Genomic DNA, 13,349 nt, shown 5'->3' on the forward strand with positions numbered 1-13,349 from the left:
GCTTAAAGCTCACATACTTAGAGCTATGACAATCCTTAGCAGTGTCTCTTTTTAATTTTCTAAAGGTAGAAAAATTACTATTAAACCTCACCTTGTACAAAAGTATCATTTACTATGCAATCATAATGAGGAGATAGGGGAAAATTTATTTGGTGATGACATAACTAAGTGTATAAAAGAGATCAATGAAGCACAAAACTACTATGAATCATGTGTAGGAAATCAGAAAGCTCAGAAAACTTCTTTCTGTCCAAAGGATTTAGGAAAAGAGGAAATTGTCATAGGGATTAGAAAGGCAGACAAAGCCATTACTCAAACAGAGGAAAATCTGTTAGAACAAGGTTTGGGAAAGCTAAAAATAGTACATCCAAGTTTAAATCCAGAGATATTCAGCCTGACTGCATGGTGAATATTGAGAAACAAATTAAAGCAAAAGGTTTCTCAGAAACCACTACAAAATTATTGTCTGCATCATGGAGGTCAGGTTCACACACAGATTACAAAAGTAAAGGAGCAGGGGCCAAGGCAATTACAGCTGATGCCAAAGGAGATATTCAAGGTAAAATTTGAAGCTGGATCAGTCATGAAATTTTCTGATATTTGAGGCAATATTACCTCAGATCCTTGAGTTTTATATATCATACAATATGGTTATAAAATTGAATTTGATAACAAAAAAAAAAAATAAATGTGGATTGTGTCCACATGTGGACACAGATGATGCCCCCACTTGCATATCATATAGTTATAAAGGGACATAACTGAAGAACGGTAAAAGTGATGCTACCCAAATTTGAACTTGATCTGAGTTTTGTGGTAATAAGCATTTGTGTGTAAGTCTCATAACATTTGGTTGAGACAAACTAAAGTTAGAGAATGGAAACAAAAAATTCAACAATTTTAATGTTTATAAAGGGACATAACTCAAGAATGGTAAAAGTGACCAAATTTTGTACTTAATCTGTATTATGTAGTAATAAGCATTGTGTATAAGTTTCATAACATTTGGTAGAGGCAAACTAAAGTTAGAGAACGGAAACGAAAAATTCAGCAATTTTTCCATTTGTAAAGGGGCATAACTCTAGAAAGGTAAAAGTTACAACACCCAAATTCAAACTTGATCTGTGTTTTGTGGTAATAAGCATTGCTTATAAGTTTCATAACATTTGGTTGAGCCAAACTAAAGTTAGAGAATGGAAACCAATTTCGGGACGTACAGACGTACAGACAGACAGACTGCTGTCCACATTCCAGGGAAAGAAAATAGACTGCCTGATTATGTCTAGGGTATATAGTGATTCGTCTGGGTGGCAATTAAATGAACAAGTGTTTAATGCTGTATGTAGAACAGACAGATTTGTGTCTTGGTTTCCCGAGTCAGAGGCATTTGCATTTTCATTTTCATGGAGTTCTTATTATGCCTTATATTTTTCCTCCTTTCAGTTTAATTCCATAGGAACTGAGAAAGATAGAGGAGGATAGGGTAAGCATGGTCTTAATGATAGTACCAATATGGCACACACAGACTTGATTTCCAAGGTTGCTAAGTTGTTTAATAGATTATCCATTAAGATTTCCTTTTGAAAAGAATTCCTACATCTAGCACTCAGCCAAATGAATCAATGAACATCAATCAATGAACAAGAGAAAAATGTTTCTAGTTGCCTGAATTGTACCAGGCAATCACTCAATAATCAAGGAGTTTCAAAAAGAATCTAAGAGATATTTTACTACATGTGTAGAGACCCTTCCACTTCAAAACAGTAATTCAAAGAAGAAAGTGGTGTATTTGGTGTAGTAAACAGATAGCTGGATGGCTTAAGCATATATTAGAATTATCAGGCATTGATGAAGGTCGATTTAGGGCACATTCACTTAGAGAATCTTTGACTTCTGCAGCTTTCATGTCTGATGTAACTCTAAATGACATTATGCGAACAGCAAATTGGAATTCAGCAAAAACTTTTTGTAAGTTTTATACATTTGTATTTGTGAAGTCAGAAAGAGAAAATATACATGATCATACAAGTAGCTTTTTTAATACTTCTAATAAGTAAATATCATGTTCTTACAGGTGTTCTTGCTCCAGAATGATCTATTGTCAGCAACCAAGATGGAGTTTCTGACGCCTACTTTGGAATGGACCAGTGGATTTTGTGTTATACGAACAGAGATAATTTGTTTAATATGGACAGTGACTTGGATGGAGAGTTGTCTCATTGGCACTCATACCACATCTTCTTGTATCTAAGTGCTAATTTGTTTGATATGGACAGTTATTATTTCGAATTTAATTTGGTTCTAAATTGTGGTGGAGTACTTAACATTTCTGTGAATTGCAATTACACGCCTTGTGGCTACAAAGATTCATATTTAACTTGAGAAATGCTGTATGGCTTACGGTACAGAATAGTCCATCATCCAAGTATATGTGTGAATTAAGGATGAGCGGCATTCTATGAGAAAGCAAGGAGGCTTTGAGGGTGAAATTCCCTCCCAGGTTATGTTGATCACAGATGTCTACTTAAAATAAGACTTAACTTGGTAGAAATTTTAATTTGTTGTAGTTTATAGATAACACTCCAGAAGATTTGAAATGTTGAATTTACCATTGAGTTTACCTTGTTGCTTTGAAACAAGGCTTTGGATATGGTTAAACAGGTAATTATAGTACACAAGGGAATGGTTTTGTCTACATGATAAAATAACTCAACTGTAAAAAAATAAGGTTGTCTATAGAAGGAAATTTTCTTATTTAATTCTCCAAGCCTCTTGGCTTCCTCATAGAATACCCCTCATCCTTTCACACATACCCTTGGATGATGGGCTATCATATACCAACCCCCTTTGGTCCCTTTTAAAAATATTCAATGCATTCCTCATACTTTTGCTACACAGGACTATATCTCATCCCCTTTTTCAGTTCAAAAACTTAGCGTTAGTCCAATTAGGGTCTATCCAGAGCGTAAAATTATTATTTTTGGGGGTTAATAATGTGTGCTGAAGAGTTTTGACAGATAAATGGAATAAACTGTTATCACAGAGATATGTCTCGCCTTTTTGTAATTTTGATAATGCAAATGTTGAAATTAAAATAGCAATACTTTAACATGTAAGTTATGCAAATATTCAAAGTCGATGAACCATGACTGAAGGTACATGGCTAAACAATCTCCATGGAAATGAGATGTGCCAATGCTAATACAACTGCATACCAAATACCATTGACTTATTATAAGTCGTTCCCTTTAAACAAACCTAAACACAAACATTAACTTGTAAACTATGTAAATGTTTCAAAGTCAATGAACCATGATCAGGGGTGGGGCTATATAATCTCCATGGAAATGTTTGCATACCAAATATCATTGACTTAACATTAGCAGTTCATCTTAAACTGATCTAATCACAAACTAATACTGTTTATACATGTAAACTAAGCAAAAGTTTCAAAGTAAATAGACCATGACTGAGGGGGCGGGGCCAAATATTCTCCATGGAAATGAGATGTGCTAATGCTTATACAACTGAACACCAATTAACATTGACCTACCACTAATGGTTCCCCTTGAACTGACCTAATCACAAACTAATACATGTTAATTTAGCAAAATTTTCAAAGTCTATAGACCATGACTAAGGGGGCGGAGCCAAATAATCTCCATGGAAATGAGATATGCCAATGCTTATACAACTGCATACCAAATATCATTGACCTACCACTAGTGGTTCCCCATAAATTGACCTAATCACAAACTAATACTTGTAAACTATGAAAAGTTTCAAAGTCAATAGACCTTGACTGAGGGGGCGGGGCCAAATAATCTCCATGGTAATGAGATGTGCCAATGCTAATACAACTGCATACCAAATATCATTGACCTACCACTAGTGGTTCACCATGAACTAGACCTAATCACAAACTAATACATTGTTGACGTCGCCGCCGCCACCGAAACAACACACCTATGTCTCGCTTTTTGACTCCGTCAAGGCGAGACAAAAATTGGAACTGGAAAGAACTATTATACAAGAAAGAGGTTTTGAATGAGAGCTTTATTTGGAAAGTACTTGTCAGGATAATGACAGTTAAAATAAAATGCTTCGCTGGGGCGCAGCTTGATACGACCGCAGAGGTCGAACCCTGAACAGTTAGGGCAAGTATGGACACAACATTCAAGCTTGATACAGCTCTGAATTTGGATTGTTATTAAATATTTGACACAGCATAGGTTTCTGACACAGAAAGAATGTGGTCTAAGAACTTGAATTTTTTCAATTTACCTATTATGGTCCAATGTCCAAAATCAAAATACATGGTTAGATTCAGCATATCAAAGAACACCATATATTCAATTTTTGTTAAAATCAAACAAAGTTTAATTTTGGACCCCAACTTGGACAAACTTGAAAACTGGGCCCATAATCAAAAATCTAAACACATGTTTAGATTCAGCATATCAAAGAACCCCAAGAATTCAATTTTTGCTAAAATCAAACTAAGTTTAATTTTGGACCCTTTGGACCTTAATGTAGACCAATTTAAAAAACGGGACTTAAATTAAAAATCTAAATACACGGTTAGATTTGGAATATCAAAGAACCCCAATAATTCAATTTTTGATGAAATCAAACAAAGTTTAATTTTGGACCCTTTTGACCTCAATATGAACCAATTTGATAGCTGGGCCCACAAATAAAAATTCTAAATTCATGGTTAGATTCAGCATATCAAAGAACCCCATATATTCAATTTTTGTTGAAATCAAAAAAAGTTTAATTTTGGACCCCAACTTGGACCAACTTGAAAACTGGGCCCATAATCAAAAATCTAAATACATGTTTAGATTCAGCATATCAAAGAACCCCAAGAATTCAATTTTTGTTAAAATCAAACTAAGTTTAATTTTGGACCCTTTGGACCTCAATGAAGACAAATTTAAAAAACGGGACCCAAATTAAAAATCTAAATACACGGTTAGATTTGGCATATCAAAGAACCCCAATAATTCAATTTTCGATGAAATCAAACAAAGTTTAATTTTGGACCCTTTTGACCTCAATATGAACCAATTTGATAGCGGGGCCTACAAATAAAAAATCTAAATACATGGTTAGATTCAGCATATCAAAGAACATCATATATTCAATTTTTGTTGAAATCATACAAAGTTTAATTTTGGACCCCAATTTGGACCAACTTGAAAACTGGGCCCATAATCAAAAATCTAAATACATGTTTAGATTCAGCATATCAAAGAACCCCATATATTCAATTTTTGTTGAAATCAAACAAAGTTTAAATACTGGACCCTATCTTGGACCAACTTGAAAACTGGGCCCATAATCAAAAATCTAAACACATGTTTAGATTCAGCAAATCAAAGAACCCCAAGAATTCAATTTTTGTTAAAATCAAACTAAGTTTAATTTTGGACCCTTTGGACCTCAATGTAGACCAATTTAAAAAACAGGACCCAAAATTAAGAACCTAAATACACGGTTAGATTTGGAATATCAAAGAACCCCAATAATTCAATTTTAGATGAAATCAAACAAAGTTTAATTTTGGACCCTTTTGACCTCAATATGAACCAATTAGATAACAGGGTCCACAAATAAAAAATCTAAATACATGGTTAGATTCAGCATATCAAAGAACCCCATATATTCAATTTTTGTTGAAATCAAACAAAGTTTAATTTTGGACCCCAATTTGGACCAACTTGAAAACTGGGCCAAAAATCAAAAATCTAAATACATGTTTAGATTCAGCATATCAAAGAACCTCATATATTCAATTTTTGCTAAAATCAAACAAAGTTTAATTTTGGACCCTTTGGACATTAATGTAGACCAATTTGAAAACTGGACCCAAAATTAAAAATCTAAATACACTGTTAGATTCGGCATAACAAATAAATAAATGTGATCAAAGATTTTACAAATCTAATGCGCCATACTGTGCAATTAAAGATTACTTCTTGAAATTTTTCAATATTTGAAATTTGAAAAAAAAATAATATTTGAAGAATAATTCTTTTTAATTTCTGAAATCTGAAATGAGAAAAAATTGGCCCCCCACAATTTCTTTTTATCCCCCCCCCCCCTTTTTCCCCCCAAAAAATTCTTTCCCTCAAGATATGGTCATAATCTCAATTCAAATTTCCAATGGAGTTGGCAACCATAATTACCCATTTAAATTTACCATAGTGCTAACTTAATCTATTTTATAATAGAATTAATAAAAATATAGTGTCAAATCTTTCATATGGATTTTTTTGTAAAAAAAAAAGATGAAAACATTTGCAGATATTTTTACTGGTCTTCCTTTATAAATATGCATTTCTTTAAACATAATTTAAAAGCAGAGTAAGGGAAGTAACCAAAACGTTGTATTTGGATTACCTCCCTTACACTGTTTTAGATTATCTTTATTGTTCATTAACCATTACTTTATACATAATTTAAAAGCAGTGTAAGGGAGATAATTTCAATGATGTATTTGATTTATCTCCCTTACACTGCTTTAAATTATGTTTTGTACTAAAGTATTTGTCCATTAACCAGGACAACCTTGTTTTTCCCCCTTTTTTGCCCCTAATTCCTAAACAGTTTGAGCCATAACCCCCCAAAGCAAATCCTAACCATCCCTTTGTGGTATGGAAACTTGTAGTATAATTTCAGAGAGATCCATACACCGTTCCACAGTTATTGTCTGGAAACTAGAAAATGCTCATTTTTGGCCCCTTTTTGGCCCCTAATTCCTTAACTGTTGGTACCATAACCCCCAAAATCAATCCCAACCTTCCTTTTGTGGTATTTAACCTTATGGTCAAATTTCAAAAAGATCCATTCACTTAAACTAAAGTTAGAGTGCGAAAACCAATATGTATTCGGACGACGACGCCGGACGACGACGACGACGCCAACGTCATACCAATATACGACCACAAAAATTTTTTGCGGTCGTATAAAAACGTAAACAAAGTACACTTCAATTAGCACTATCTTCTCACTATTAAAAACGTAAGAAAATCTAGTGAAAACTTTGTGGTAGCAAGCCTTTTCTATTAAACATCACTAGTTTGTGATATAATGGAAATTGAGTATAATCCAATATAATTGAAATACTTTAGAGGGTATTCATTAGGTCTACAGAAGGTGTATAGCATGTGTGTAATTAAAATTCTATGCAATTGTTATGTTAATAATAAAAGCAAATTGAGCATTTCTAAACTTTAAAAACTAAAATCTACTTAAACAATAATATATAACTTTTTTCATTCAATATAGCTATGGTGTTGAAACAAATTAGATTCTATTTAAAAAAAAACTTCAACAGTGAACCTTTCAGCAAAATAATGTATTTTCATGTTTTTTTTTGTTGCTATTATATTCTCTTTCTTCCTTAAATCTTATAACAAACATTATCAGAAAATGTAACAAACTGTTGACAGCACTTTCATAAGCTCCACACTGTTTGTTTATTATAATTACCATAGTATCATTGGGAGACTATACATATACATAAATAGAAATAAAAAATGTAATAACCGGGGAGTCATGCTATAAATACTTATTACAATATTCCCATCATGCTTCTTACCCTTCTATGATCATCCAAGTCTTTTTTACCCAAAGTTTTCACATCCACCTTTAATCGTCGCAACAAATAGAATGTTATACATATTATACAAAGAAGGATGTACAAACAACAGGCTATAGTAAGTTGTTTACTGATTTCTTTCTTGGTTTGTTTCGTAAAATGTAAAACCAATTTGATTAAAAATTTGCCCAATCCACATTTTCTAATTTTGTTATTATTTACTATTTCATTTTCAAATCCAATTCGGATCAAGATAAAATCAGCAACTTTTCTTCAGCTTGATGAAGCTGTAATATACCATAGCAGTTTATTATTCATCAGCATTAGCAAATATTACATGCCAAATGAAAACTGCAAAAACAGCACACTAGCATTATTTGATGATACTGAGTATTATTGCTGTGATGACATAATGACATAATGAAGGCTATTAAAAATGTTCTGCTCCTCAGGCTTATTAAACCTTAAAAAGGAAATTATGCATTTGGATATATTTAGCCCTGTTAATTGGCAAAGACTCCATATAGTGTACATCATTTTAAAACACTTAATACTAAAGTAATTAACAAATTTTTGGCAAATCTATTATAAATGTGTTGTTGTGTATCATGATATCTTTAATGTGTGCTAGACTGTCTAAATAAATTCACCTAAGTAAACAGAGCATTCCAATTCTCCAACTTTTCATGTCATTTCCCAATTGACGATAAAATTTATTTCCAGGATTTTGTTCCTGTTCTCTCTAAATTAAATTTTTGAAATGTTTTTGTTTAAAATACAGTATTGCATAAAACACCTCAGTTTTAGTATCTCATTAATTTGAAATCACATTTTTGTAAGCGTTTCATTTTTTACTAGCAATAATTTGTCTCAAATTTTTGTCTGTTGATAAACAGGCTCTGGAGATTAACACTTTTTTATAGACGTTGTTGCTTCAATTTTTTTATAAAAAACAGTATTTGTGCTTTTTCTACAGGACATTAGCACTTTATTAACATAACATTTGAGATGGATATTTTATGACTTCCCTCCTGCTTTTAATTATTCTTGCATTGCATTTATTGGTGCATCTCCACGATAGTCTTCACTTTTGAGGGTTTGATCAAAACAATATAATAAAATGCTTCGCTGGGGCGCAGCTTGATACGACCGCAGAGGTCGAACCCTGAACAGTTGGGGCAAGTATGGACACAACATTCAAGCTTGATACAGCTCTGAATTTGGATTGTTATTCAATATTTGACACAGCATAGGTTTCTGACACAGAAAGAATGTGGTCTAAGAATTTGAATTTTTTTTAATTTACCTATTATTGTCCAATGTCCAAAATCAAAATACATGGTTAGATTCAGCATATCAAAGAACCCCATATATTCAATTTTTGTTAAAATCAAACTAAGTTTAATTTTGGACCCTTTGGACCTTAATGTAGACCAATTTAAAAAACGGGACTTAAAATTAAAAATCTAAATACACGGTTAGATTTGGAATATCAAAGAACCCCAATAATTCAATTTTTGATGAAATCAAACAAAGTTTAATTTTGGACCCTTTTGACCTCAATATGAACCAATTTGATAGCGGGGCCCACAAATAAAAAATCTAAATTCATGGTTAGATTCAGCATATCAAAGAACCCCATATATTCAATTTTTGTTGAAATCAAACAAAGTTTAATTTTGGACCCCAACTTGGACCAATTGAAAACTGGGCCCATAATCAAAAATCTAAACACATGTTTAGATTCAGTATATCAAAGAACCCCAAGAATTCAATTTTTGTTAAAATCAAACTAAGTTTAATTTTGGACCCTTTGGACCTCAATGAAGACCAATTTAAAAAACGGGACCCAAATTAAAAATCTAAAAACATGGTAAGATTTGGCATATCAAAGAACCCCAATAATTCAATTTCTGATGAAATCAAACAAAGTTTAATTTTGGACCCTTTTGACCTCAACATGCTCAATATGAACCAATTTGAAAGCGGGGCCTACAAATAAAAAATCTTAATACATGGTTAGATTCAGCATATCAATGAACCTCATATATTCAATTTTTGTTGAAATCAAACAAAGTTTAATTTTGGACCCCAATTTGGACCAACTTGAAAACTGGGCCCATAATCAAAAATCTAAATACATGTTTAGATTCAGCATATCAAAGAACCCCATATATTCAATTTTTGTTGAAATCAAACAAAGTTTAAATACTGGACCCTATCTTGGACCAACTTGAAAACTGGGCCCATAATCAAAAATCTAAACACATGTTTAGATTCAGCATATCAAAGAACCCCAAGAATTCAATTTTTGTTAAAATCAAACTAAGTTTAATTTTGGACCCTTTGGACCTTAATGTAGACCAATTTAAAAAACAGGACCCAAAATTAAAAATCTAAATACACGGTTAGATTTGGAATATCAAAGAACCCCAATAATTCAATTTTTGATGAAATCAAACAAAGTTTAATTTTGGACCCTTTTGACCTCAATATGAACCAATTTGATAACGGGGTCCACAAATAAAAATTCTAAATACATGGTTAGATTCAAGCATATCAAAGAACCCCATATATTCAATTTTTGTTGAAATCAAACAAAGTTTAATTTTGGACCCCAATTTGGACCAACTTGAAAACTGGGCCAAAAATCAAAAATCTAAATACATGTTTAGATTCAGCATATCAAAGAACGTCATATATTCAATTTTTGCTAAAATCAAACAAAGTTTAATTTTGGACCCTTTGGACCTTCATATGGATTTTTTTGTAAAAAAAAAAGATGCAACATTTGCAGATATTTTTACTGGTCTTCCTTTATAAATATGCATTTCTTTACACATAATTTAAAAGCAGTGTAAGGGAAGTAACCAAAACGTTGTATTTGGATTACCTCCCTTACACTGTTTTAAATTATCTTTATTGTTCATTAACCATTACTTTATACATAATTTAAAAGCAGTGTAAGGGAGATAATTTCAATGATGTATTTGATTTATCTCCCTTACACTGCTTTAAATTATGTTTTGTACTAAAGTATTTGTTCATTAACCAGGACAACCTTGTTTTTCCCCATTTTTTGCCCCTAATTCCTAAACGGTTTGAGCTATAACCCCCCAAAGCAAATCCTAACCATCCCTTTGTGGTATGGAAACTTGTAGTATAATTTCAGAGAGATCCATACACCGTTCCACAGTTATTGTCTGGAAACTAGAAAATGCTTATTTTTGGGCCCTTTTTGGCCCCTAATTCCTTAACTGTTGGTACCATAACCCCCAAAATCAATCCCAACCTTCCTTTTGTGGTATTTAACCTTATGGTCAAATTTCAAAAAGATCCATTCGCTTAAACTAAAGTTAGAGTGCGAAAACCAATGTGTCTTCGGACGACGACGCCGACCCCGCCGGACGACGACGACGCCGACACCAACGTCATACCAATATACGACCACAAAACTTTTTTGCGGTACAAAAATTCATTGTGACCTATACATTATTTTCTAGAATAGTACCAGTATCTATAAATTTAAATCCATGTTTCAAGACTGTGTTAATGTGAACTAACTAATCTTTTTTAATTTTTGTTGATTAATGTCATTTTGCTTAGTTTCTTCTCTTACCTATTCTGACACCGGACTCAGACTTCTTTTAAACTGAGTTTTACTGCGCATATTGCTGTGTGTTTGTTTATTCCACATTGGCTGGAGGTATAGGGAGAGGTTTTGAAATCTCACAAAACATGTCTAACCCCACCCCATTTTTGCACTGGTCTCAAGTTAGGAACTTCTAGCCTTTGTTAGTCTTGTGTGTTTATTAAAAATTTTGGTTTATTTGTACGTTTCAGAGTTTATTTAGGCGTCCATTTGCTGAACTAGTATACATTATTGTTTAGGGACCAGCTGGCCTTCAGGTTCAGGTTTTTTTGTTGCGTTGAAGACCCATGGGTGGCCTTGATATGTTTTCTACTCTTTGGTCAGGTTTTTGTGACTTTGACACAGTCCCTGTTTTCATTCTCTATTCAACTAACAACAAATATAAGTTGATTTTAATTTGCATAAAAATGAAAACTCATTAAGATTACAGGCAAATGTCTGGTCAATGTAGTATAGGTGTATCAAAGTTCAAAGCGCAAAAATGTCCTTTCATGTTACAGGTAAAAAATCGCAAAGGTCATGAACATACAAATGACAACAGAAATAATTATAATATATCAAGTTAATGTAAAAGAAAACTTGTTGGACCTGAGAAACAGAACTTTTACTTTCAATGGTATTTCTATTACAAACACTTCAACAAATCATATAAAATGAGAGTAAAATTGAAAGGGAGCTTTCTTTTGTCAATCCTAATGTTGGGTTAAAATCTCATGAATTATCAGAGTCTTCATATGAAGTGTTGACATATAGACAGATGGACATCAGTTACACATTACATTATCATTCCAATTTAGAGCTTTTGCAAAATTATCCCTTTTACTGTTTCCATGAATGAACAGTTTTAGAGTTTCATTATGCATCAATAGGACAAAAATGTTCAAAGTCCCAAAACTCTCACAAAAGTTGTCAAATAAAATGGTAGGTTAAGTGAGGTCAATTGTACATAATGAAACACCCTCACTAAAAAAACTTTCGGGCAAACATTCTAAAAGAAAAAGTGTGTCACAGATGGAAAAATAGACCGAGACTATTACATTGCAACTGTGCAGCCTGACACGGAACAATGAAATAGGTTGCCAGTATATAAAGAGGAAAGATTTATTTTTTTTTTACTTGCTATATCTAAGATGCAAAAACCCAGTCATGAGATTTGTAAACAGTTTAGGACAAATGGGTTCATATTATGAGTGAAAAAAATATAAAAATATGTATTACTGTCTGAAGTACTCATTTTAAAAAAAAGTAAAAAAAAAAGTGTATTGTTAATAATCATCATAAACTATCATCAAAGCAAATAAATAAAATAATAAAAATGAACAAAAGTTACAGTTTAATACTTCAGACAGTAGTAAAATTAGCCTTAAAACAATGATTCAGCTAGACGTCAGAAGCTATAGATCAATTTCCATTTTTATAAAAATTTCTTCAAGACATTTAGAGAGAAAGTTTGACAAATGTCCTGTGACTGACACTAGCTGAATTACTGTAAAATCAAATATTTGTATATTACAATGCAATGTACCTTATCACCATAATCATTATCTACTGTCATCATCTCTCTTAATGTCTGTAATACTTTAATACATAACTTTTCTTCTTTTTCTTCTAAAAGACATTTGGTATGTCCAATCAGCCTGTAAAATGTTATTAGGTCAATGGTCATCTAATACTTATTGGTACCAAAAAATTATGTATCACAGAACAATGGCTTTGGAAATGTAGGTATATTTCTTATTTTTAATTCTCAAATTCTGATTTCTATATTAATATAAATTGTTAAAAAAAATACAACATAATGGCAAATAAGATTGAACAAAGAATGCACACCTTGTCATGCTAACCGTTCCCTCCCCTCTCCCCCATCATTTCTAATAACCTGTTTACACTATGCTGTTTTAATCCAGGTTTGAACAGATTTAATTAATCTGGGTTAAATTTAGGTAGTGTGAACATCTTAACCTGGGGCTAAAGACATTTGAAATTAAAGAAGCCAGATCTTGGGCTAAGCGGCAGAATCAGTTGTAAGTAATACTGGAGCTGTCCGCATAGGGGGGACTAATACATGCATTTTACTTGCTGCTGTGA

At 32.4% G+C, this 13,349-nt stretch overlaps 1 protein-coding gene across 3 annotated transcripts in view; it reads right to left on the reverse strand.

The window, feature by feature from the left end:
* LOC127701548 (inositol 1,4,5-trisphosphate receptor type 1-like) overlaps positions 1–13,349 on the reverse strand; it is a 405,533-nt gene that overhangs the window by 104,270 nt on the left and 287,914 nt on the right. For all 3 annotated transcript variants that reach the window (XM_052205488.1, XM_052205479.1, XM_052205470.1), the window contains 2 exons: positions 12,787–12,898; positions 7,610–7,657 (listed from right to left, as the gene is read on the reverse strand). In XM_052205488.1, coding sequence (XP_052061448.1) covers positions 7,610–7,657; positions 12,787–12,898 — 160 coding nt within the window. The remainder of the gene's footprint in view (positions 1–7,609; positions 7,658–12,786; positions 12,899–13,349) is intronic.

The sequence above is a fragment of the Mytilus californianus genome, unplaced genomic scaffold, assembly GCF_021869535.1.
Source record: "Mytilus californianus isolate M0D057914Y unplaced genomic scaffold, xbMytCali1.0.p SCAF_1, whole genome shotgun sequence".
In the NCBI taxonomy this organism is placed as follows: Eukaryota; Metazoa; Mollusca; class Bivalvia; order Mytilida; family Mytilidae; genus Mytilus; species Mytilus californianus.